Below are 26,201 nucleotides of genomic sequence, written 5' to 3'. Positions count from 1 at the left end.
AGAGGTTTATCATTATTCCCACTTTACACAAGCAGGCTGAATACAGAACAGTGCTACGGTTTCACAGTTTTTCAGCGGGCAGTGGTCATCCAGCTGGTTAGTGTCAGATTTGGAAAACTGAGTTGGTGTCTCCTGGGTCCCATAGAGTGCTCTGTAAATACCACGCAGTAATCTCTTGGTAGTAGGACTCATTTTTCACAGAATCACAGAAGGGTTGAGGTTGGAAGGGACCTCTGAAGGTCATTTTTCCAACTCGCCCTGCTCAGGCAGGCCACCTAGAGCCAATTGCCTGGGCCTGTGTCCAGACAGCTTTTGAATGTCTCCAAGGAGGGAGACTCCACAACCTCCCTGGACAACGTGTGCCAGTGCTCAGTCACCCTCAGTAAAAAAATGTTTCCTGATGAGGAGCACACCACCTGAGCCCCCATGCCCTTAAATACTGCCCCCAGAGCTCTGTAGTCACTTTTAATACTGTCCAGATTTCCACTCGCAGTATCATTTGTGCCCACATGATATAACAGCAGGGAGTAGCAGGCAGAGGGCCAGAAGAGTCCCACAACATCCCGGATCCTGGCCTCTGGCAGACTGCAAATCTCTCTAGATGGTTGGTTGTGTCAACAGATGGGTGTCTGTGTCCCCACATCAGGGAGTCACCCGATACGATAACTCACTGCTGTTTCCTGGTAGTCTTGCATGGTTTAGGGGTTAGGTGGGCCAGATACTGTGCTTGTTGTCACATCTGGCTCCTCTTTGACTCTGAGGGCAATGAACCTATTTTGCAGTTATAAGCCCTTAGGTGGGGCAAGATAGTTTCTCTTGGTGTCAGAAGACACCAGCTTCCATCCTTCCCCTTTTCCAGAGGTTTCGCTTCCCTTGGTAGTGCAGGTTGACACTACCTGCTTCTCTACTGCAGATGGGGCTGAGGCTCTTCAAGCTGTTGATTTGCAGTGAAGATCCTGTCTATCTCGCTTTCATCTCTGATGCTGCGCAGCCCGCTCGCTTCTTCCCGTAACTCCTGCACTTGAAGACACAGCTCGCCCGAGAAGCACAGCTCCTGCAGTACAAAGGGACTCCCTGCAGCCTGGGACTTGGAGGGCTGCATCCTCCATCTGAAGCTCGGTCTGGGTGCAGGCCTCAACCCTAGCAGGGATGGCTACATCAACATTTACTGGGGAAAATGCTCAGTGACATGTTACCGCCGTGTCTGAGACTGTTACTGTGGCACAATTTCAACTGAGGCCCCCTTACTTCATCCCCTTCTGTGTGCCCTGCTGCGCTAACTGCTGCATCTGTTGGCTGCCTCTGCTAGCTGCGTTCGCTTAAGCTGCTGTGTGTAAGCGTTCTGCATATTCAGTCCAAAGGGAACAGTTAGGAAATGTTGCCATTGCTAAATAACAAGAGAGCTCAGTGCCTGTGCATTTGTAGACTTAAGTATTTTGTTTTCCTTTTAAAGCAAGGCATAGGCTGATTTTATGGAGTACTGAGTTAGAAATTAACTTGTGACTGAGAGACGTCTTAAAGGCTCCAGAGCCAATTTTGTTCAAAATTGCTAGGTTGTATGGCATGTCTGTACCCTCTTTTGGATATCTTGTTCTACTTCAATAGCAGTGTTATAAAACATTAGTTTACAAATTCCAGTGGCTAAGTCTCAGAAGTTATAAATTTGGTGGATTAAGCGATCAGAATTCAAGAAATTTACAAGCTCTGCTGATCACCTATAATTTTGAAAGGAGGAGGAGTTGGTCCATATGTTTTCACTCTTCTGTCACAATCCTAATCCAGTATTTTCTGCAATATCTTTCTTCTATTCCATGTGCTCTCAGCTGAGTACCAAATGCATTTTTCATTACCAAGCAATGGTATTAAAATCTCATTGTTTTTTCCAAAGATCATCTTAGGTCTCAATTTCTGTAAAGTTGAAGAGTTGTAAGTCTATGTACACTAGCTTTTAAGGGAGCAAGGCTTCTACGTGTCCTTAGTTCAGTGTTCCTTTCTACTTTCTTTACAGAGTGCCTGGAATAACAATTGCTACAGACATCATCTGTGGTTTTCCAGGAGAGACAGATGAAGATTTTCAAGAAACAATGAAACTTGTAGAACAGTACAGGTTTCCAAGCTTGTTTATTAATCAATTTTACCCACGCCCAGGAACCCCGGCTGCAAAATTACATCAAGTTCCGGCTGCAGTGGTAAGATCCATTTTCTTGTGCCACTGTTCACAGTGTACTGAGATGTCTTTAACTACATAAAGCATGTACATGAAAACAGATTTTCTGCAGAACTATCCTGCAACGCAGATAAAGGGTTTTTTTTCAGTTCAATAAGTGAAATGATTGTTGAATGCCTTTAGAGGTTACCTAGATCACTGAGTGCATTTTCATATATAAATTACTGTTCAGGTTGTTAGGAAGGGTAAAATAGTGGTTATACTGAAGTCATGTCTTCTTCCTGTCACGTTTTGGCTGAATGAGTACCAAGAGGGGTAGCTGATTGATTACACGTATGCATTTTTTTCCATCTTAAGAGTTTTGTGACTCCAGCAATCTCAAGCTTATTGTAAATAATTATGCAAAGTATTAATAACAGAGCAATGATAAGCTCTGATTTATTTGTCAAATACCAATTTTGCAGGCAACTTCTTCTCCAGACTCTTCTTACACACTCTTTATAAACTCTGCTTCTTTCAGCCTGCATGTTAAAGGCCATTGATGAAATTGGCATTTAATCTTTCCGTTTTCACATGATTACTTTCTTTCTTTCTTTCTATTTTTGAGTGGGAAGTAGGACCCTTCCTGACTACCAAAATTCTCATCTCAAATTCCCATGAGGAAAACAGCCTGTTTTGATTTAGAAGGTAGATGGCTACTGACTGTATTTTACTTGATATAAATAGCTATTTATAAGCAATAATAACAGCAATCACATCTGAAAGCATGGTTTGATTTATTTTTAAAAAATTGAATTTGTAATTTTTGTAATCTGAATCTCAGAACAAGAAAGTATACAAGAATGATGCATATACAATAATTCAGCTCATTATTATCTCATTATTATGGGCATAAATAACATTTGTATTTCCTTTCAGTGTAAGAATGAAAGTCAGCCAACAATGTAAATCAGTTTAAATAAAAAAATGTTTCTTTCAATTTATGTATCCTGGTACACCACCACGAAGTCAAAACTACATATCAGTACTTGTATCCCTTTAGCTGAAAGCTAAATGAAGTGTTTCTGCTTACTTTCAGTATACACCACAAATACCATAGGACGTGTCAGCTGCTGAAGACATAAAATGAGATTATATTTGGCTACTTCAGTTTATTGTTTAGAGACGTACAGCTTGAGCAATGACTGCTCATTTATTGTAGGCTATCTCGCAATGGGAAATACTGAGTTTTCAAATATAAATAGCTGCTGTTGAAAGTCTCCTTACTGTAACCAACTCACACTGAATTATTTTTATTAGTTTCAAATGCTTTTTACAGACTTTTGTAAATGAAAAAATGTAAAAAAAGTAATTTTTTGAAGTTAGGAAGCTTAAAAATCAAAACAGTGTTTTATGTTTCTGTTTTGCATTTTTTCATTCACAAGTTTTAAAACATGCTATTTTCACAGGAGGTGCAAAGAGCTTAATTTACCCTCTTCTGTTTAACTGGGTGCCATGGGAAGACAATACGTGAAGAGCTAAATTATTAAAAGAACATTAGCTGTCTGTGGTCAGGAGTGTTACTTGGGAAATAGTAATGTCATTTTAACCCAGTTTTACATTCTTTCTTCTTATTTGTAGCACTAGTACTTATTGGTTTCAGTGAATTAGAACCTTCAAAGAAGAGGGGGCCTCTAATCCAGGGCTGATGAAAATCTGTAATTAGTAGATTTTGTTTCCCTCTTTTTTTTTTCCCCCTGTAGTCCTTCAGAAATCCTGTGTTATGAGATCTTTTGTTCTTTTATCTCTTTGTAGAAATGGAGAGTAACTATTCAAACAGGGCAGGAGAAGCTTGTGTTAATCTCTTATGTTTTATATTCACATTACTTCTGATCAGAAGCTGGTGGTCCTTCCTGCATTACCAAGAATGGACAGGCATTTGATTTGTCATTCCTTGCCTGGAGTAACTTATGTATGTTTTTCTGCGAGGAGAAGGAAGTAGCATGTTACCATCTATATTATGCACTCTTACCCCTTCTTCCTTTAATAACATATATTCACGTCATCTTATTGTTAATGAATTTATTTTACTGCATTTGCATAGGGAAAGAAATAGCACATAGTGACGTACAACTGCTACGTGCAAGCATCTGAGCGTGTGTGTGGTACATTGTATTACCAGCCTGAATTTGTGAGCTGGTGCTGTTATAGGATGTTCATAACATTATCCTCTGCAGTGGATCTGTTGGTAGGATCTCCTTCTATGAAAAGAATTTTGTCTGTATTAACTACAGATGCTTAACCAGTGAGCAAGTTATTTGACAATTGTTATTCCTGTCTTTTTTTCTGAAGACTGGGTATATTTTCTAGGTTATTTCAGCTTTGCAGTACTTCTGTGATGGACAGATCTATTGCTCTTTGCAAACTGCTCCACTTTAGTGAGTTCCACTTCTCCAACTCTGGTTCAAGACAGCTTCAGTGATTCTGCCCAAGCATCACAGCTACAATAATGTATTTTCCTTGTCAGTTCCTTTTTAGGAAGACCTCATGACTTTTAGGGACAGTCTGTGGAGTATTAAGCATAGTAACATTTAGTGCTTTCAAATTTTAGTTGGATAGTTTTGATAGAAGTCAGAAATATAATTGCCTTGGAGAAAACCCTCATTTGAGTGTATCTTAATAGAAAAAAAAAAAGAGTAGGTCAGCTTGGAATCTTCCCTTCACATAGATAATTTATCTTTGAAAGCCTTACAGGCACTGATATTTTTCTAAAAGGGCAGATGACACTAATCCAGATGGACAGTTCTGCCACCATAAATTCAGAAAAGACAGCTAAGGCTGCAGGCCTTTCATGTTTCTCCTGGAGCAAAAATGTCCATGGAGAATCAGACATCTGTCTAAATGGTCTCATCATTTCATAACCATCAATTAGATTATGCTTACCATAAATGCTGTCTCCAGCTTAGAGAACAGTTAGAGCACAGTTAAGCAAAACTAGGCATGTTTTTTGTTTGTTTGTTTTTATAAGCAATTGCAGTGATGCTGAGTCATGTACTTGAAAAACAAGTCAAGATGTTGTTCAGAACTTAAATGCTACCCCAAAATTCTGTTTTTCCCAGCTTTTACTCCCATTTCATCCACCTACTGCTAAATACATGGTTTCAGATTTAAGTCTGGATGCTCATTATCTCCAGTAGGCTATCTAGAAAAATCTCACTCTAGGTGGTTTTTGTTGTTGTCATTGGATTTGGGTTTTGTTGGGTTTTTTTGTTAATTTGGATTTCTCCACTTTCCCATCGTGTTCAATCATAAAAGTGATAGTGCTGATAGTTGTGTTAACTCAAATTCCAGATTCTAGTCAGGTAAATATTTTAATAAGCAATGTAAGAGAACATGATTTGGACGTGTCTGGTAGGGATTGTATATTTAGTTGCATCGCAAAGGATCTGAATGCTTTAATTCTAAGTTTAAAAATTACACTTCTACTCTAAAATTAAGGATCTGTAACACCTTGTGTTCTTAATAATTTTAATTTCTCTGTCCTTTGTTTTTTCAATATAACTATCACTTGTCTGGGGACTTGCGAGGAGATTCCTCTCTGTCCTAGAGATTTGGTCCATCACAATTTCTGAAAGCATTAGGGGACGACATTATATCAGGATCATCTTGATTTCAGTCACACAGAAACAACCTGAGGAAAGAGCCATTTTGAAAAAAAAGGATTGTAGTAAGGTAAAATTAGCTTCATCTCTACTGAGAACAGGAGATGGCAGCTGTTTTGAGAGCAGTAATGTGACTGCAGCTTCATGATTGCATTGCCCTCAACTGCAGTGTGGATTCCAATCTTTCTATACATATTTTCAATAGTGTAAGCAATTCAGTTTCAATTATTGGTATAATTATTAGATTTTTCAAAAAAAGGCATTGTCGTGCCTAGATAAAAGACCATATATTTGCTTTCTCTTACAATCTCTTTCCTTCTCTCTTTCGATATATCATCAAATAATTACCTTGCTCCCAGCTAGAAAATTTTGTCAGTCAACTACTGAACCTTTCCTTTAATTCCTCTGAAGAGTCTCCCTAAATCTTTCTCCTGTATTATTGTATTAAGCACTGTGCTTACTATACTGAGGTGAATAACCAAGTTACAAACTTCATAACTGAACTACTATTTGATCTCAAAAATAATTTGCTTCAGGAATAGAGGTAGGTACAGGATCTTTTCCCTTATGGTGTATAGCAGGGAGTTACTGAAGTCTTTCAGTACATGAAGGGAATGGTGCGTGTGCCCTGTCCATGGCGGACAAAGATGTGAGACCTTGTCTCACATCTGAAAGTGTCTACCCAGTCTCCAGAAGCTCAGTTTTCAGCAGCTTTCATGCTAAGCAGTACTTGTCTTAGGCGAGCAGTTGCTTTTGGTTCAGGGACAGCCAGGCCTATATTCTGTTTCCCCTCTGTAGGAATGTACCATGCCCACCCAACCACACTGCAGGTAGTTTGCCACTTTGCCATCCATCCACCCCCAAATACTGTGTCCAGGCAAAACTCCTCCTGAATCTAAAACCTCATCCATCTATATACTGGGCATTTTATTTGTTAAATATACACAGAATCACACAGAATCACAGGTTGGAAGGGACCTCAGGGATCATCTAGTCCAACCTTTCTAGGAAGCGCACAGTCTAGACAAGATGGCCCAGTACCCTGTCCAGTCAACTCTTGAAGGTGTCCAGTCATTACTAGGGAAAAAGAAAAAAAATCTATGATCCGACATTGTATCCCACTCCATTTAATCAAACCATCACTTAGATCTGTCACTATATTTGCCAATTGTAGGAGCAGTGCATACTGCACTAAGAGATTTTTTTCTATAAGGATAACATAATGCAATATGTACTTTCTCAGTGTTGTCTGCCAGACAAGCTGTATTTGACCGTTTCTGTGAGAGCAAACCAACCATCTTATATTTCATGCCTTCATTCTCTGATGGCTACTTATTTTCCTTAGACTGCTTTGGTTTTGCTTCCCTCTAAGAGGTCTCTAAGAAGTTTCCTGATGCCCTTTCATGACTGAGTGGCTGCAAATCCCCCATATTTCTCCACCAATTAAAATTTTGCAGGGGACTAGACACAGGTATTCTTGGGTAACAGTGGATACAGTATGATGTTTAATTCCTCCTTTGCTGGATGGATATAGGTTTTGTAGTTCTGAATCTCCACACACAAACAGCTGAATCTTCTGTGGTAGCTCATGTGCTTCTACCTATTCAAAATAAATAATTGTCTATGTGTCACCAAACTGTCCCTGGCTGATTGACAAATAATCACATTCCTGCATCAGGCAATATTAGCTGTCCTCTCCTTCAGCACTTTTTAACTCCAAGCAACAGGACAGCAATTAAAATAGCATTGCTCGTACAATGAACACCTTTTGCTCTGTTCACAGCTCTAAAGGAGAGGGAGCACAGCTGAACCTTGCAGTTGTACCGTCAAGTAAAAAGCTAGTAAGCTTCCCATTGAGCAGACAGTAAGGAGGGATGACAGCTGAGGGCTGCTCTTGCCTTTGAGCATGTGCTTCAGGCATTAGTGGGTAGTGATGTGGCACAGTGTGCCTAGGGAAGCCAGGGTCGGAGCTAGGGCAAGGGAAGAATTCATCTGCTGTCTGGGATGGATTTAGAAATAACTTTATAAGTTTCATGTGCTCTGTGATATGTGAGAGAACTGGCGGCACAGTGTTAAGCACTTGCAGGTAGGAGTGGAACTTTGGATGGTGTTGATTAGTTAATGCGATTGAAATGCCCAGAAAGGAAGGGGATCATCTCCCTTGCTTCTAATACTCACAGGCATAGCAGAATCAGTAGTACTTCTTGCCTTAGATTAATGGTGGCCAATCCAAAGATCATACAATGGGAATATGTAGGGATGTTCCTCTCCTAAAATTAAGGAAGAGAGCTGGGGAGATCAGGAGGTGGGAGAAAAAGAAAGAAAAAGGAAATAAAAGTGAGTAGGAAAAGGAACAATGCCACTTATTCAACAGTACTGCTACTCTGGTTTACCATCATTACCTTTGAGAGCTCCCTTGTTAAGTGCTGTGACTAAATGGCATTACATGCCCCAGGAGTTAGATGCAGCTGTGATAAGTGCTTCTGGTGTATCAAAGATGCTTGGCCCCTGACACCCGCCCCCAGAACACATGCAATAATGCATGGTGTAACATGCAGAATGTACTTGATGTATAAGAGAAGCCAAGACTGATTAATGACTGAGTTTGACTGCTGAACCTCTGTACTACACTTTGTTTTCTCAGCAGTATGCTTTTATTTACTGCTTGCTACTCTGCCAGAATAAAGACCTGAGTGAAGACTTTTACAGCAAGTTTGGGACCAGAGAGTTGAAAATGTGAAAGCTGGAGGAGGGGGCAGACCATGAAGGAAAAATCAATATATAATCTTTCATATTTGTTTGTGAACTATTGAAGTATTCCAGGTTGACATTTTCCAGCAAATTTTGCGCTTGCTGTCTGGTAGTTTTATTTACACGTTTCCTTATGTTTTTTTATGAGAACAGCTGTGAGGTACTGCAGAAAGCCTTACAAACCATCAAGATAGCTGTGATTTCTCTTATCTACAAGGCCAGTTATTCTCTGATGGGATTAATTTTGATTGATGTAGCTGTTGGTTACTGGCAAATTGGTGTTGGCTCTTTGTGTTACTTTCTACATGCTTACAAAGAGTTTTGCATATTTCCCCCCCTATTTTTCCAGGAACTATATAAACTGACTGCCTTACGGAAGCCTGGTTCCTCCTTTTTCCCTGTTTTAAAGATGGTCAAAATGTTTGACTACTTCTATGCTGTTTCTTTAAATCTACCAGAGTGCTCACCATTCGGTGTGCAGCCAGGACTGCGGGTTTATGGGATGAGTTCAAAGGAAGGTAATTACCTGTGGATAGTTTTCTTTTGTGGTTAGACAAAGCTACTGAACAGAATTTTACAAAAGTTTAAAGGCAGTTTTATTTTAGAGCTAGATTCAGCCTAAGTTGAAACCACTAAGTTATTTGACCAGGTGCTGAAATGAAAATCTGTTTTTATTGTTCTGGGAGCCAGTTGAGCCGGTAGGTTTTAAAATAGGTTGCACCCTTTTGGAAAGCTATAAATTATCTGCCTATGGAGCTGCTGAAAATTCATTTCATATCTGAATCTGGGGAATGAGTTAAATTGCACAGTCATAGCTGGGCTGTGCAGAGTCAGACCCCTGAGAGAAGACAAGAATATTTTTACTCTAGCCAGGAGCCATGGGTTTTAATTCTTGCACTGCAGTATTTCAGGCGCCTGGTAGAATAGAACACTTACACTTCTGAGGAGCACAACTGTCTTGCTTGAGAATGCAAGTCAAAATTCAAAGCTAGGCTGGTAATCCACTTGGGAAACCAAGTTGGCATTCTGCTTTTTTGAATTTTGCTTTGTTTTTACAGCCAGAACTGATTGGAATGAAAATTACCAGTCCACTAGTTGACTGTCCAATATAAAAAACTTTTATGAAAGTGTAGTCCTGTAAGATTGGTAATGACTGTGAGGATTCATTACTGTCACGGTTTAAACCCAGCTGGCAATCAAGCACCATGCAGCCGCCCGCTCACTCCCCCCAGGTGGGATGAGGGAGAGAATTGCAAGAGTAAAAGTGAGGAAACTTGTGGGCAAAAGCCACACACAGAAGTAAAGTAAAACAAGGAATTCATTCACTGCTTCCCATGGGCAGGCAGGTGTTCAGCCATCCCCAGGAAAGCAGGGCTCCATCACACGTAACGGTTACTTGGGAAGACAAACGCCATCACTCCAAACATCCCCCCTTTTAGTTCTTCCCACAGCTTTATATGCGGAGCATGACATGATATGGTGTGGGATATCCCTTGGGTCAGTTGGGGTCAGCTGTGCCAGCCGTGACCCCTCCCAGCTTCTTGCACACCCGGCAGAGCTTGGGGAGCTGAAAAAGTCCTTGACTAGTGTAGGCACTACTTAGCAACAAGTAAATCATCTCCACATTATCAACACAGTTTTTAGCACAAACACAAAACCTAGCCCCATACTAGCTACTGTGAAGAAAATTAACTCTATCCCAGCTGAAACCAGGACGATTACCCGTCCTACTTCCCCTGTGAGTCTGTCTGGAAACCCTGATGGAATTCTGAGATTTTAGTTGCAAGGAAGCTGAAATAGCATCTGTTTTGTAGACCACATAGTCTTGCACTGAATAGAAGGGAAGGAAGGTACTCAGTACAGATAATGTGAAGTAGTTTTTGATTTTAAGGGAGAAAACAAATTTTACCTCCAATATAAATACATATGTGATCAGCATCTCAGGTAAATTTCCCCTTTCACTATAAATCTATTTCTCAGAAAAATTCAAAAGTCAAAAAATGGAAATGTAGTTTACTAAAATGAGTTTAGTTGTGTCACAGACTGTTTTCCTTTTTTGTAGGCTTTATGGTTTAGCATCCATAGCTATTGTTTATAAACAAGCAGAAGACTATATAATTATTCTGTATTTCCTATTTAAACTTAGTTCACTAAAATTTTCAAGATTATAACATTGTTCTTCAAAAGTAGTTTATATGAAAAGCATCAGGATAAACTCAATGCATAAATTTATTTTACTTCTACATTTAAATCACAACACAAACTGCATGAATACACGCATACATGGAGTATATTGGAAGCCTCTGCCGTGAATTACGAAGATAGAGACAGGTGTCATGAGGGCAATAAAAGCTGAAAATTGTGCATCTTTTTCTTTTACCAGTGATTATGAATTATGTACTCTGATCTGGTGCTTCAAGAGTGTTACAGGAATTTTAAGGGCTCTTTTGTAAATCTTCCCTGATAGGGGACTGAAGTGAGGCCGAGAGAGAAACAAAATTTCTTCAAACACCTTTTACTCATTAAGCTGTTGTTATTAGTAGAACCAAGCCATTTCTGTTAAAAGCAGATAACTCTTTGCATAACACATTCGTTTAGTCACTGGCATTCACTCGCATGCTCACCCGTGATTACCTGTGGAGCAGCAGCTAGGAGGCCAGGCCCGCTGTGTGCTCAGGTGTCGAGGGTCAGCCTGTGGGTGCTTGGAAAGTCCCCAAGAGCAATCTTTGTTCCTTTAGGTATAAATGTAATCTTGCAGTCTTCATCGGCGTTAGGAGTCACTGCCCTCTTGGATGTGGTCCAAGTCTTTGTCTGTTGTTGACCGTACTGACCTTGGGCAGATGGGACAGACTGTTGGTGTCGTGAGTTTGTTAGTTATTGCAGATTCAGCAACAGCTAACAAACTGAGTACTGAGCCTCCGATACTAGTACTTCAGTACTTCTAAGTACTAGTCTTCAGAGCTTATTAGTCCTTGAAAAAATCTCATATGCTACATTTTCAGCAGGTAATGTTACCGTCTCTGGCCTGCTGTATTCTGTTACAACTCCATCCAAATCCATAGAAGCCTATAGAACCCATTCACAGGCGCTCATACAGAAGGGACCTCTGTGGCAACTGGATGTTACGTTTATATATTCTTTGTCCTTCTGTCCTCTTCACTGGCTCATAATGAAGTGGAAGAACAATGGAAGAAGTTTTAACTGTGTCTTTTTTTGACTTGAATTGCAGTTAGGTAACTTTAATACTGGAAATTTTTCTCTTTTTAATTCAGAATTTTAATATACTTTATGAAACAGTCTGCTCAGAGCTGGAAATGGTGCCAGCAGTTGTAGACATAAGGGAGTATTGGCCATAACTTAATCCCTGAAATTGGATGTATGCAGCAGAACAGAAAAATCTATTACTTTAAAAAAAAAAAAAAAAAACCCCATCTTGACTGTGGCAATTCCAGACTTCCTCAAACGAAGGCATGGTTTTGTAAAGCCACAGTTTGCCTTTAAAGTTTTTTAATGTGCATTTATATGATTTCATTAATTTTTTTTTGTATCTTGGAAGTGATTAGGCTTGTCCATCATTTGCAAATCATGTGACATTTATGACAGCCCATAAATTGTGCTTTGGAAGGAAAGGACACTGAAATATCCTGAGGTGGGTTCCTGGTGACCCTTTGCTGAACTTCATCTGTCTTTGATAATCCAAGCTCACTCCTTCAAAGCCATCACAGTCAATCAGGTCACTGAGGCTTTGGAACTCGTACCTTCCACTGTTTTCATTGTTGCGCCTGCGCCTCTGGTCAGTGTGCTAGAAATCCACGTGGGACTTGGAATAGCTGAAAAACTGGAAGTGCAGTGGAGGACTGAATAATAGATTAAGGTAAAACAGTGGGGGCAATTTCTGTGCACGTGGTGAATTTGTGTGTATTGTGGGTACACAAGTGGTCTCTCCCACACTGCAGGCACTTGAGCACTGTTTACCACTCACTATTTGTACCACGCTGTACCGTCTGGAGCACCTTTCTTTCTGGGATGGTGGAAAACCTGGTGCTTTCAAGGCTGCTGTTGTGCAATAGAGCGCGCAGGTATCTCGCCAGATTATAAAAAGGAAAAGAGTGCACTGCAGACAAGTCAGTCCTGGGTTTGTATGTAAACCCATATAGTCCTGGGCTCGACAGATCTACATATATAAAAATTACATTGCATTACTCAAATGTAGTTTGCAGTTCATTCTCTTTTATATTATTGCATAACTGGGCGCAATAACTATATATATTCAAAATCAGTCTGTCCCTCCCGACCACTTTATTTCTGATTCAGTGTCAGTCTCATTTGAAATATGGCTGATAACCCAGGCCAAGTTTCTGTTGGATACTTTTGTTCTACAAACCTTTTTGAGCTAAACAGTCTTCCTGATCAGTTACAGTGGCATCCTTAGAAAATACCCACCTCATATAGATTATGTGATTTCAGTATGAATTTCAGACATAAAAATCTACCGGAAGTGAGACAGGGCATTTACAAACCATACCCATTTTAAGGACCCTCAAGATGAACAAGTGTGGAAGGCCTTTTTTGAAATTAAGGACATCTTTGTGAAAGTCTTCAGAATAAATTTTGCATAATTTATCCTCTGCTAACAGGAGATTTTAATATAAAAATGGCAGGAATAACAAACATTAATCCTAAACGACATTAAAGGACTCAAATGTACCAGAAGGAATGGAATTCAGTAATATTTGTAAAATATGTGAGTTTGAAGAGTTTGATTACATAGCTGAAATTACATTGGAGATAAGAAGGAAGAAATTGAAATGCCCATAGTTTAATTGAAAATGCATCCTTCAAGAAATTATTTTCTAATACATTGACATAGAATCTTTCGACGATCCTATGCTGTTTTTTGAAAATGTTTCTATTTTTCCATAAATAAGAATCTCTCCTGAAAATGTAAAATAGAGTAAACCGTGACTAATTCTGTTGCCATAATCCTGAAGACAGGATCACTTTAATGTTTGCAATCATTTTCTTGTTAAATATCATTAGTAAAGGTGTGTAATGTCTTATATATTTTCCACTTTTAGACAAAAAAAACCACACTGATAGGCTCATAAACCTTTGTTCTAAATTTTTTAGAAAGAATCACTGAGTCTATAAAAGACTAAAGAGTATATAAAATGTGAATTATGAATGTATAATTCTGTTATTAATTGGAGCGGGGAAAAAATATCCACCATCCTGGAACATTGAGGTAAACTGCTGACTATAACACGTAGTACGCTGACATTTTCCGTGTGTACATCAAACATTATTATAAAATAATTTCTTAAACCAAGCTAAATAACGAAATGCGCGTGTATAAATAGTTAAAGTAGAACAGTTGAGTCTATTTTAGCATAGTAACTCAGGTAGGTTAGGTCAAAAAGGCTAGCTAATCCCCAAATGATTTTGTGTGCTTCATTATAGATGTGGTCAGAAAGACAGGAATAATATCAGTAGAAGTGAGTTAGCTACAGGAAGTAGAAAACTTGTCAGGTCTGTCTTGCCACTTCTGTGCTTTCAGACCTTGCAGGGCACGGGCACAAGAGCATAATGAACACCAGTTACGGTTTTATCAAGAAATCTGGCTGGGCCACAACATTTTTTTCAGGATAATTTCTAAGAGAGTGATTTACTGAATAACTCAAGGTCAAAGAGAAGGGTCCACTGGTTTCTGATCACTGTTTTAAAAATGGTTTTGCAGAACAAAAAAGCAATCTGTAAATTCCGATAACATGGCAGTTTCAGTGGTTTGGCTCATGTCTGTATTGAGGTTATAGGTACATACAGCTAAGCTTTATGGATTGATTCTGCAAGCAAGGGTTTTAAATGTACATTGCTTGGAGTAGTTGCTACGTCTCTCTCTGGTGTTTTGCCAGGTAACTCTCTGGAGGTTAAAGTTAGGCCAGTCAGTGTCTTTAGATAGGATAGTGTTTTATAAAAGTTTGGAGTTAGGAACTACCCAAGGCCTTTATAGTTTTGAGATCACTGGTGTAACCTGGGGGAAAAGAAAGGCACAGCTTCATTATTGCTCTGAAAATGCGTGTTACTGAAGTTAGAGAATGCCATAACACCAAATGCGTTAGGCGTGCTGTTTCAGAAAAGAAAGCTCTAATCTCATGATCTTCGCTCTTGCAAGCGTTGTTTACGCTGGAGCTTCCATGCTTTTGGTAATACTGGGGAAGAAAACTGTGAAAATACTTGCAAAGCTGCCTCGTTCTTCTCCCAAAGTCTGTCAGAGTTGTAGCTAAATTCTGCCTTGGCTCACGAACTTTAGTGTGGTTTTAACTCCGAATTATGTAATCAATTAGATACTGCACAAGCAAGTAATGTGGTTTTCCAGAATTGTTTGAAAGAACAATGTTGCTGTTCATTGTTAGCATGCTCAAGTGTGAGAGATGTTTTATAAGCTCCAAAGTAAATAAGGTTCCTGTGTCAAAATAAAATTGTATTTTCATTCTGATCAACAGTATGTAAAAGAGAAATGGGTGAGAAGATGGTAGGTGAGGGAAGAGAACTGAAATAAAGACAGTCTGGTTGCCTTGACCCATGTTACTGTTCACTGTGATCATGAAGGAAAAGAATAATATTTGAACGGAAACAGATATGAAACCCTGTTACTAAATCAGCCCCAAATACTGGAGGGATTTTAAAATATGGAAGCAGAAAAAGAAAAGCAGGAGAGCTTTGCTGATGATACATTGAGGCTGACACCTTCTGATAGAACTGGTAGAATCTGCAGATCTGTTGAAGTATTAGACTGGAATTAAGAACCTTGAAGGTGAAAACAGATTTTTTTAAAACTGAAAGTCAAGTGTAGAGGAAACCAGTGATACCTTCATATTTGGGAGTAAATTTGTCCCTTTTATTCCTAGATGAAAAACTGAGAATATTCCATTTAAGCTGCTTCTAAGTAATCGGTAATAAAAATATCTTGGCAGTATTGTAATTCTTCTTCACAGTAAACATCGTAGACCTACAATACCATATTTGAAAGGAGAACAAACAAGTTTTAGGCTACATCAATATAATCTGAAAGGCAGGTAATTATCACCTGAGTATGAAAACAGGATCACCAGAGAAGTGCAATATATACATGTGTGAGCCTACAGTGCTTAGAATTTGGTATAGTTCCTTCGTTTCTAAACTTACTTTTCTAAAGTATTTTCTGTTTATAAAAATGTATTGCTAGGAGACCCTTACCTTTACCCTATTTTCACACCATTGTTTGGAAAAAATAGAATTTAAGTTCAGCTTTATTTTTCTGAAGTAGGTAAAAAAAATTCAATGCTGGTTAACTTGTGCAGAAAATACTTTAAACAGTCTTAGAGATTCATCCTGTATGGGTTTTTTTGTTGTTGTTGTTTGGTTGGTTCTTTACATTCTACCTATTTGTTCTTTAAGTGATCGTTCCTGATCAAAAGTAGCATAATAATTCACAGTGTAGTCCACTTAAAGCATTAGAAAATGTTTCATTATTGCTAAAAATCAATGCAAAAAGAGTAAAAATGCCAAGGTCACTAACTCCTGGCTTTATTGGTTTATAATTTTAGATGTGTTCTAAAAGGATTCTTTATCGTTACTATACTTCAAGCATATAATAAGCATCTCGGATGACCAGTGTCCTTTCAAATAATCTCAGTAGTTAAGAATAAGACCTTGAAAATCTGACGCCCATAAAATGAGAGACAGGGAAAAGAAATACTTAGAGCAAAGTATCTCCCTTCTCAGACTGAGGCTCTACTGGTCATGTGAGTCATACAATATTTGTCTCAAGTGATACATGACTCTTGGCAGTCCTGTTGGCAAACCAATACTGGAAAAGTTTGTGGAGGAATAGTGTATCTCTGGCTTGTTACATGTCAAATGCTCTTGCACCAAAATTATATACAGCCAGACTAAGAGTATTACAAGTAACCCACTGCCAAGAGTAACTTGGTTTAAGGAAATGTTCTGTGGTCACTGTACATAGGCTGTATCAATACATGGCAAACCTGAGAGAAGTATGGAAATAAACTACAAGTCTGATGCTGCTAAGAGGTCTTTTCATTTCTTGAAATATCCTCTGCTGATTTGTATCGTGATTTTGGAAAGACTCTTTAATTTTTCCAGCAAGATAATAAATTTAAATATATCCTATGCAGATCTGTGAGGATGTTTGAAAGCGATGCTGGTGCTGTACGTGGAACAGTACAATGGGACAGTACATTTGCCTAAGTTCAGAGGGTTCTCTGAGTGTCTTTTTACGATGTGATTTTGACAGCATTATTGGTACAGAACAAAGGAATGGGGAATCAGAACACTAAAGGGAAAGAGCAGGAAGATAGGAGAAAGAAAAATGTTTTTGTACTGGTCAAGAGAGTTCTTGAAAGGGATGTTGTACTAAGCTGAGGAAGAAGAAATAGGACTATGAAGCTGCATCAAGGAAAGAAATTCTGGGGAGATGCGTGTAAATAGGCAGTTTAGGGACTGAAATAGTCCACTGGAGGCAATGAAGGAGAAGGAGCTTTTGGTTTTCTTATTTTCCTCTGACATATCTAGAGATGGAGAGGCCTGTGTTACTCTGTGCTTTACACTGCTTACAGGTGAGCTGGGAACCGTGCGTTTTCTTCATGTAAAAATCTTACTATTAATATCATGTGGCTCATGCCTGCCGTAGGAGTTGAAGGGGTTACCATTATACCAGCATGAATTCTTTGTCCTTTTCTTAGTCTCTGTGTTTTGAAATGTCTTTATATTATTTTTTAGAAATCTGGGTTAAGCTGAACTTGGTGTTCTAGAAAGACACAAATTATCACTAAGCAACCTTAACTCTGTGCTTAAGACACTCTCTGTGTATTCAGAGTTCCTATAAAATAGTCAAATGCTGTTTAAATTTAGATCAGCTAAGCATACAGGGCAGCATTTTTGCATGTGTATCTCCAAAAGTTCCATTCCGTGTTCCTCTATGTCATAAATTTCCAGCATTTCCCCAGTCAGAAACATTGGGTTTTTTTACAAAAAGCAAAACTTCTACCTTTTGTGGAAAGGTGGGAAAGAAACCATAATTTCCTACAATAAAAAGTGGAAGATACGTCCGTGTGTTGTGTAAGGGTATCCATCTTCATTCTTCATCTTGTCTAGCTGAGTATGTAAAAAGCATTTTGGTCAGAGTCTGAGGGTGAAGGATAGGAAGGTTTCTGTCATACAATTTTATTGAATGTTATTAAAACTATTGAAGAAAAAAAAAAAGCCCCCCTCCCCCCCCCCCCCCCCAAAAAAAAAAAAAACACCACACAAAACCACTTCATATGCAGTCAAAATGAATTCAAGAGAAGTAGCCTTCAGTAAGAAAAAGCAAGAATTGGAGTTTTCCTGTATTTTTGTGGGGTTTTTTTTCCTACAAATTTTAGTGGAGATCTTCAGGTTCCAAACTAAAATGTTTTTGTCTACTTCTTGGATGATTCTACACTAAATTAGTTTTCTAAGCAACCTTTTTATATAATCATTTTGATATCTCTTTTCAATTTATCATCACATTTCTCCAAATCCTTTTTATAGTATTTTAAGCACTTCTACTGTATATAACTGTACTACTAGGAAAGAAGTCATTGTAGGGTGGTGACGGAATTTGGCTTGTGCTACCTGATGCTTTCATTTGAGTGGTTTTTTCCCCATTGGAAATAAAAGAGGTATTAATATATTTTAGAGGGTGAAGGTTCCTCTACTAAGGGAGGTCTTTTCTTGAAGGCATGTTCAATTGCTGAGAAAGTCTATACTAACAGAAATGTCTTTTTTAATATCACTTCTGTTAGTTTTAAAGCCCCTTAGTAAACCCAGAGAAACTAGTCTTGTTAGGTGTTAACTTACGGTAATTGAATAACTTGTCTATGACAGAAGTAAACTTCTCATACTGAAAACGAAATATACTGTTCTTGTTTGAGGAGGGACAGTGAGTAAGAAATTATTTTCTTGACTCTTTAGCGGTCATAACTAAAACATAGCTAGGGACCTCACAGATGTAGTAATATTAATCTGATGCCTTTAATGACTCAGAAGTATCCAGCTGTTGTAAATTTGTACTAGTAACTAAAGTTATAGCTTTTATGACTAAGTTGCTGCATCTGAACACTTCCCTGAAAGTAAAAACTGTGTAACGAAAGGAAATATATAGTTCCTTTTGCATATTCAAAAATGACTGAATTGTCCTATAGTTTCCAAAACTTAAAATAAATACTGCAGTCATGCAGCTGTCTAGCTGCTGGAAACATGAACAGATCCTACCAGTTTAGTTGGAAAACTACTTTCACAGAAACGATGGCTGAAATAAGACAACAGTATAAGACTCCAGGCAAGGAGTTCTTGTAGTTGTCCCTCCTTTACACAGTTTCCAACACACAATGCTCTGCCCTCCCGAGCTATGAGATAAGTCAACATCAATTTTGACCGAATAAAACTTTGAACTTACTTGTGACTCATCTCTGCATTAAAGATGAAGGGTGGTTTTTCTCCTCTCCCTGCCCCCCCCCCCCAGAATGCAGCTGAGACATTCTATTTAATGTTTGCTGAAATCACTGAAAGCTCTTTCATTGATTTCAGTAGAAGCTGGATTAAGCAGGTTTTGTCTTTGAACTTTACTCTTAACAGAAGGAGGTTTTTTCCCTTTGCCTTGGCATTAAATGGCATACCACCTATAAATTTTCCACAATCAAGGCAATGAGAGTAGTAGCATCAAAGAAATCGAAAAATAGTAAATGATTCCTCTTTAAACTGTCTTCCTTTAAACCTAATCTGCTATAAAGCAAGATGGCATGTACATGCTAGAATAGTAGACAAGTCTTTGCAAGATTGGAGCCTGATCTTCAGATTTTGTTATCTGTATTTTAAAATATTATTTGTGATTTATTGTGCAGAAATTAAAACAAATCTGAATTGTTTACACATTCCACTGATGTGCCATAGATTAGTGTTTGTTATTTATTAAGGATAAGTTCTTAAAATCGTTAATATATATGCTAATTATTTCCTGTGATATTTAATATCCTTAATCTGCATACACTGCTCTTCATACCTACAGTTCCATTAACAAAGTGGGGAGAGAATGTGTTTGTACCCGCATACAGCTTTTTAAATCAGTAGTCTCTTTCTTTTTCCTTTAACTTTTCTGATACAGTTTCTTTATTAACATTACTTTTCAGAAAAAACAGAGAACAAAGGATCTGTCCCAGCTGTTTCATTCATACAATCCATATGATCATAAGGTAAGAAGAAATATACTACCTACGTTTTTTGTTAAGAATAATTCCAAACATTTGCTATAGCTACATTTCACGTTTAATGCAAAAATGAGAGGAAATTATAAAATTGAAGGCGCTAGGGTATTCATGGTACTTAAATTATGCTATCATAATTGTTTTTTCAAGCCAATCTTGAAAAGCTGTATTTTCTGATTTGTGAAACCAATGAGTCACATTAACCTCACAGAAGTATAATTTATAGACTGGCAGTAAATCCTGCAAAGTGACCATATGCGGTATCAGATTCCCCTCTCTTTTTCTCTCTATTTAGTACTGTGTTACCCGTGAGTACGTTGCTTAGCCTGTTGTGTCAGTTAGGCCCTGAGATACACGATACTAATGAATTACCTATTGATTCTGGAAGCACCACTGGAAGAGGCTGCTTTGCTAACAAGCCTGATGGTTGTCTGGGGGAAGAAGAAGAAATACACATCATCCTTATAACTTGATCCTTGTTTGTAAAGTCTGGGAACACTGGTAAAGAAAGCCACATAATATAGGGTAAGAAAAGAAGATCACTTCCCTAAAGCCATTGCAATGTGAGATAAAAAATTAAAGCTGTTACAAGAAGATTTTGGAGAACCAGGAGACAGTGATCACAGCACTTCTGTGCTATAACTCTTTGTCATGGGGTTTTTGTAGACATTATGCAAAAGAGAACATTAAGCAGAAGAATGAAGGAGAGTTAAGTAGGTTCGTAAATATTTTCGGGGAGTTCCTCCTGTCGTGGATGCATCTGTGGGCATGTTTTTTTTAAACAAGTGCACTAAATCCATTAACAGTTTGTCAGCAGCATGAGATCCCTGTCTTTGCTGCTTCTGTTTTGCAAAGTGTATTTGATTTTGCCAGTATCCATTTCAAAAAAAGAAAAATTTGAAACTTTTTTTTTGTTTATACATTTCAAAGGAAAGTTCTGAACTATACCCCTTCTTTTCCTGGCCATGTACCAAGTACCAATATATTGGAAAAAATAGGTAGGTTTTATATTTAGGGGAAGACGGTGGTGGAAGTGTATGTATGTGCCCCTGTCTGTATGTATCAACATATGTGTGTATGTAATACACATATGTCTCTGAGAAAGAAATATATTGTGTAAATCCTAATGAATTAAATTTGTCAGGTCAGTTGCTGCTATGAGAGTTACCAGCAACTTGAAAATTTACAGTTTAAAAAGACCACTGTCAAACAGCAGGTGTATTCTATAATTTTAATAATTATATATAATTTCAAGTTAAATCTGTCACTTTGAAGTATTTTTTTATAGATGGACTTGCATTATTTACAAGGATCAGTAAAGCAGATATTAAGGGCCTGTGAAAATTGAGAAACATGAAGAATACAGGAAATTAATGTGACAAGATTTTGAATGGGATCATTACTTTTTTGAGCTGAAGCATTTTAAGGTAAATGTAATAGTAAGTCAATTAAGATCTAATAAGGAGAAGCAACTGATGAACCAGAAGCTTTGATATTCCTCTCCGTGCCTAAATTCTCCTGTGCCAAACACTTTTTATTCATAGTACAAGGAAATTCCATTATTCTTTTATTAGCACTTTTAATGGAGCTTGGCCATTTGTAACTCCTGCTGCCTTCCTGCTCATATCCTTTGTGGCATTAAATCAAAGTATCCTCAAATGATTTTGGCTTCAGTTGTGAAGACTTGTGCACTCTTTACAAATTAGTCATCAGGCAATGTGGAATTTGAATATAAATGCTCAGATATATTCCCTTTTGATCTTTGTTTTAGGACCTTTAATAAATTATTAAAAGTAGCACAATTGTTTGATGAGTGACTTTTGAAGATCCGCTTTTGCTCCTTCCAAGCACATTCTGCCTACATATCTGAGAGTAAAAGCAGGGGAAAAGGACAAATCAAAGTTTATCAAAAAGATGATCTTTTCTTATTTTCCATTTGACAGTGAAGGTTTTCCTTCTGCTAACTACTTCCTGTTGTAGTGGCTGCAACAAATCCATTGCGGATTTCTTGCTCTGCTTGTAATTTCTACCTCAGCAGTTAGTTTCGCAATCATGGCAGTCCAGGGGAGGGCTTTTAATTTTTATATTAAATCTAACAGTAATCAACATTAGTTGAAAATACGGTTATTTCAAGTGGGGGTCTACATTAGTTTTACTCTGGTTCTGTTTGGCTGATTTACATGGCAGAAGGGTTGGGGGTTGGAATGCTGTTTGCTATTTTGTAGATTATATTCGGTCTATGTAAAAAGGAGATTTTTATGATGGTTTTGTGAAAGTGTTGGTGATGCAGGAGCATGGCATGAATGACTTGAATTACTGGTTTCCAGGATTATTAGTTGGTTGATTAAAAGGCTTTTCTCTGAGAACCTTTCTAAAGAAGAAAAGAGATAACCTTGAAAGATAAGTGAGAGGTTGGTACTACTAGTTAAAACAGATGTAAAAAGGAAGCTCATAAACTACAGTGGCTCAAACAAGATTGTCTAGCGAGGTTTGATAGTAGTCGATCCTTTTGCGATGGGATATTGCATAGAAAAGAGAAAAAATTATCAGAAAACGTTCATTCTTCTAAGCTTGTGCTTCACTCATTAAATGAAAAAGTGATATTTTGATGGAGTAAGCACACTCACCTTACTAACCTTATTACTATTTATGCTCGGTTAGGAGACCAATAGCTATTAGAAATAGTAGCTATTTCTGGGAATGTTACCTCAATGTATATTTACCTATCTAGTGCAAGTTGCTGCATCCTGAAAGACATTTTAAATGTCTGTGGTTCTGCATTCCCAGGTGAAAAGCCAGCTCTTTTAAGGAGGGGGAAAGCAAGGATTTCCTTTTCCTTCCACTTCCAGGTATGGAGTCTTATCTTCTGTCTAGTGAGGCCTTAATTCAGTGACAGAGGGGGCAGAGCCTTTAAACTCTATGCAAAAGGAATGGAAGAGCAGGAGATATTCTGCCTCTGCTGATAGCAGCAGAAGAGTAAGCTCCTGTATTCTTTAATGCCTAAATATTACAGTTTATCATCCTATTGCCCTTTTCATTGCTCAGATGAATTAATATGATAGCAAATCTCAGTAATTACCCTTTGGTCATATGCTTCTATCCAGGGGAATTTGGTCCTGTTCTTTTTCACCTCGTGTCACCATAGTGCTTGCAGAGCCTCCTAATATAGAACTGGAGGTCTTTCAGATACCGTGCCACTGACAAAGCTCATTGTAGCATCAGTCTTGAATGCCTGGCAAATCTATGCGACTATAGATGTTAGACACATACAAAAAGTTCACTGTTCTCAGATATTTTTCGTTGTTGTTGTTAGAATAAATAAATATCTTCTCAAACTCATGCTTTCCAAAAGTATATAATTATTTAGGAAATGCCGAGATATATCTTGATTATGAAAAGCTGTTCCAAGTGGGTGTTTGCCATTTGTTTGAACTTATTTCGGTTAGCATGTGTAAAAATACATAGAACTCTATTTGTAGATTAAGCCATTCCTTGTTCTGAAATAATTGATTTTTCCTGTGTTTATGTAGAGTAAGAGTATGTATAGTCTGGCTTTCTTGACTGCTGTGTAACTTTTCTCTAGTTAGCAATAGAACAGCTCTTCCAATTATATGTACGGTTTATCTTTTTCTAGGACCATCAGAAAAATAAGATAAAAATGACATCCTCATAAAGCTGTACCTTGTCAGTTTTAGTGATTTCGAATTAAAAAGTAGATAATTGAGTGCTCTTTTTACCCTTAGCTATAATCTGGCCAGTTTTCTTCCCAGCTCATTTAATGAAAGATTATGTTTGCACACAAGTAATTTCTGCTGAATCTTTCTTGTGTGAACACTGTGAGGTTCCACATTGCAAACAGCAAGGATTTTATTCTGTCTGCAGCGGATGTTTAACTCCCTTAGTGTCTTTCTCACAAATAATGTTTGCCCTTTAAAACTTGTGACCCAGTTTGTTGAAAGCTATTAAGGCAGTTGCAGTAGCACATTACCTGGTCAAAACAACAGGTTTGAGAAGCTTAATATGAGCTTCAGGATTCAATATGCAGAAAATGTCCAAATTCAGCAGCACAGAGCCCTAGTTCCTTTTCTTCTTTTTGTCAGATGAGTTACGTATTCACTCGAGCCCTGGAGCAGTTGTTTAAAACTATAATCCTCGATTTATGCTCTGTAAAAGAATGTTTTTTACATATAGTAAACAAAGTATAGCACAACTACTATACGTTTTGCTGCTCAGCCTTCTTGAGAGGTTAGCCAGAGAGACCTTAGGGCATGTCCGTACATGCCTCTGGCAGCATTGTGCTGTTACAGTGAGAAATCCTCTGAGAGTTCTCCTTAAAACTCAGATCTGGATTCGTTTCTGCCTTTTGCAACCTGATTCTCTTGCTCAAGAATAAGGCATGATCTATGAAAAAATAAGGTCATGTCTCGTAGTGTTAGTGATTTATTTTAGCATATGCTGTGTCCAACCAAGTAAGAAATAAAGTCAGCGTTCATGTGATTTGAAAGGAGTTTTTTGAGATATTTCTTTCCAAGTTGGAAGTGCTCAGGATAAAAATACATTACTATTTTAGAACGTGCTCTGATTGATGCAATACTGCTATAATAATTGTAAGATCTTTAAGCTTCATGCCTTAAAATGTTCTTTATTAAAATGTTCTTGAAATGTTAAGACACTCAAAAAATTAAAACCCCATAGTCAATGCCTGTGTGATTGGCAAGTTATATGGACCATTGTATTACGGTACACAATTAACTGACAAAAAGCTTTCTTTTTTTGTTGTGGTTTTGGGGAGGTTTGGGTTGGTTTGGGGGGGCGGTTTGTGGTTTGTTTTTTTCTTTGGTTGGTTTGTTTGGTTTGGGTTTTTTGCTAGCTCTTAGCCTGGTAAGCAATTTCAGGAGGCAGGGGAGTAATGTCCTGTATTCCACTGGCTTTGGTAAAGTTAGGTGTGCACATAACTAACTCAAGGAAGATTAATAACAAGATTATGTATGGCTACCCTTAAAGTTAAGGTGCTAATGGTTGCTGTCACAGACTTACCATGATATTTTTTTTCAACCAATTGTTTCAATAGTGCACAGACTCTTGCTCCAATTTTTAATGGAAAATAATATCAGCATCTTTAAATTGTGGTTGTAGGGCACCTCTTTCTTCTTCTGGGTTCTGCAGAGAAGCATTTGTAAGTCAGAAAAATTTAAAAATGATACTACTACACATTGAAAGAAGCTGCAAGTAATGAGGGGGTGAAACTATTTTAATAATGAAACAAACAGAAGCCACTATCAAACAGGTTGGCTCTCTTTTGGCACTGCCTATGGAGGCATATCTGTATGGTCTGAGTGGTTTTCATTGGCAGTACCACAAAATATTAATCATAGCAATGCCCAAGGCTGTGTCATTGTCTGCAAATCGTCATGGGCACCTGTGTGAAACATGAAGTATCCAAAAGCGAGAAGGAAGTCCCAGGTAAGGGGTGAGGGATTGGATTCAGTTGGCTTCTGGTAGCAAAGCCTGTCAAGTCCTGCACTACTCCTGGCCCCTGTGCTGTAGCTGGTGGCCTCTGGGGACCGCAGGCTGTGGCAATGGAGAGTGTGGTGGTGGCGGCACCAAGAACCAGCAAATCTATCTTCACCGTGGTAAGGATTGCTTAGTTAAACAGCAGAAACGGGGAGATGGGAACTTCAGTGCCTCTGCTGGGACCAGTTTTCCTACCAGTGAGCTGCTTCCTTTCATTTTTCTCCCATGTTCAGGGAAGCTGGACCTTCTGGCATCCTTAACAAATAAGTCAAATTGAACGAAAGAAATTCTGATGTCTACTGAAAGAAGCATCTTTAAAATGCCTGATGTTGGCTAACTTTATAATGGCAGGCATCGCCATACTACTCTGTTAATTAGATCCTGAAAACTTTGTTTTTGAAGATGTGTCTGCACAGTGGTATGATATGATTACATGACAGGACATGTAAATTGAAATGTTGGGCATTTGTAGAGTTGAAACTGTTGCGATGAGAGTAGTTTCTTAAAAGAAGCTAGTGAAAGACTAAAGCACAGCTGCAGCATTAAACGTGTCTGGCGGGTGAGATCTACATCTTTCTGTAATCTATGCTTGTACCTTTTTAGTAGTTCCTGACCTCCCAGGCTTTGCCACCTTCTACTTCCATGTTTGTTGCTGGCCATCTTTCATAGCCACTGGCATTAGGAAGTGGTTTGTTTCACATATGAGGCATGGCAACTAGCACGTTTACAAAAACTGGGTTTGGATGCTTTTTGGAGTCTGGAAATGGAAAATTTCAGAACTGCTGAAAAACACAAGCAATTCTTGTTATTTTTTCCTAAGGACAGTAATGTTTCTGGGATACT

At 38.2% G+C, this 26,201-nt stretch overlaps 1 protein-coding gene across 9 annotated transcripts in view; it reads left to right on the top strand.

The window, feature by feature from the left end:
- Positions 1 to 26,201, top strand: part of CDKAL1 (CDKAL1 threonylcarbamoyladenosine tRNA methylthiotransferase) — a 421,562-nt gene that overhangs the window by 310,209 nt on the left and 85,152 nt on the right. For all 9 annotated transcript variants that reach the window (XM_075083912.1, XM_075083908.1, XM_075083916.1 and 6 more), the window contains 2 exons: positions 2,009 to 2,189; positions 19,770 to 19,832. In XM_075083912.1, the coding sequence (XP_074940013.1) occupies positions 2,009 to 2,189; positions 19,770 to 19,832 (244 nt within the window). The remainder of the gene's footprint in view (positions 1 to 2,008; positions 2,190 to 19,769; positions 19,833 to 26,201) is intronic.

Source organism: Phalacrocorax aristotelis, chromosome 2, assembly GCF_949628215.1.
Source record: "Phalacrocorax aristotelis chromosome 2, bGulAri2.1, whole genome shotgun sequence".
NCBI classification, from domain to species: domain Eukaryota; kingdom Metazoa; phylum Chordata; class Aves; order Suliformes; family Phalacrocoracidae; genus Phalacrocorax; species Phalacrocorax aristotelis.
Note: the sequence above shows the minus strand (reverse complement) of the source record. Positions and strands in the feature narration are given on the sequence as shown.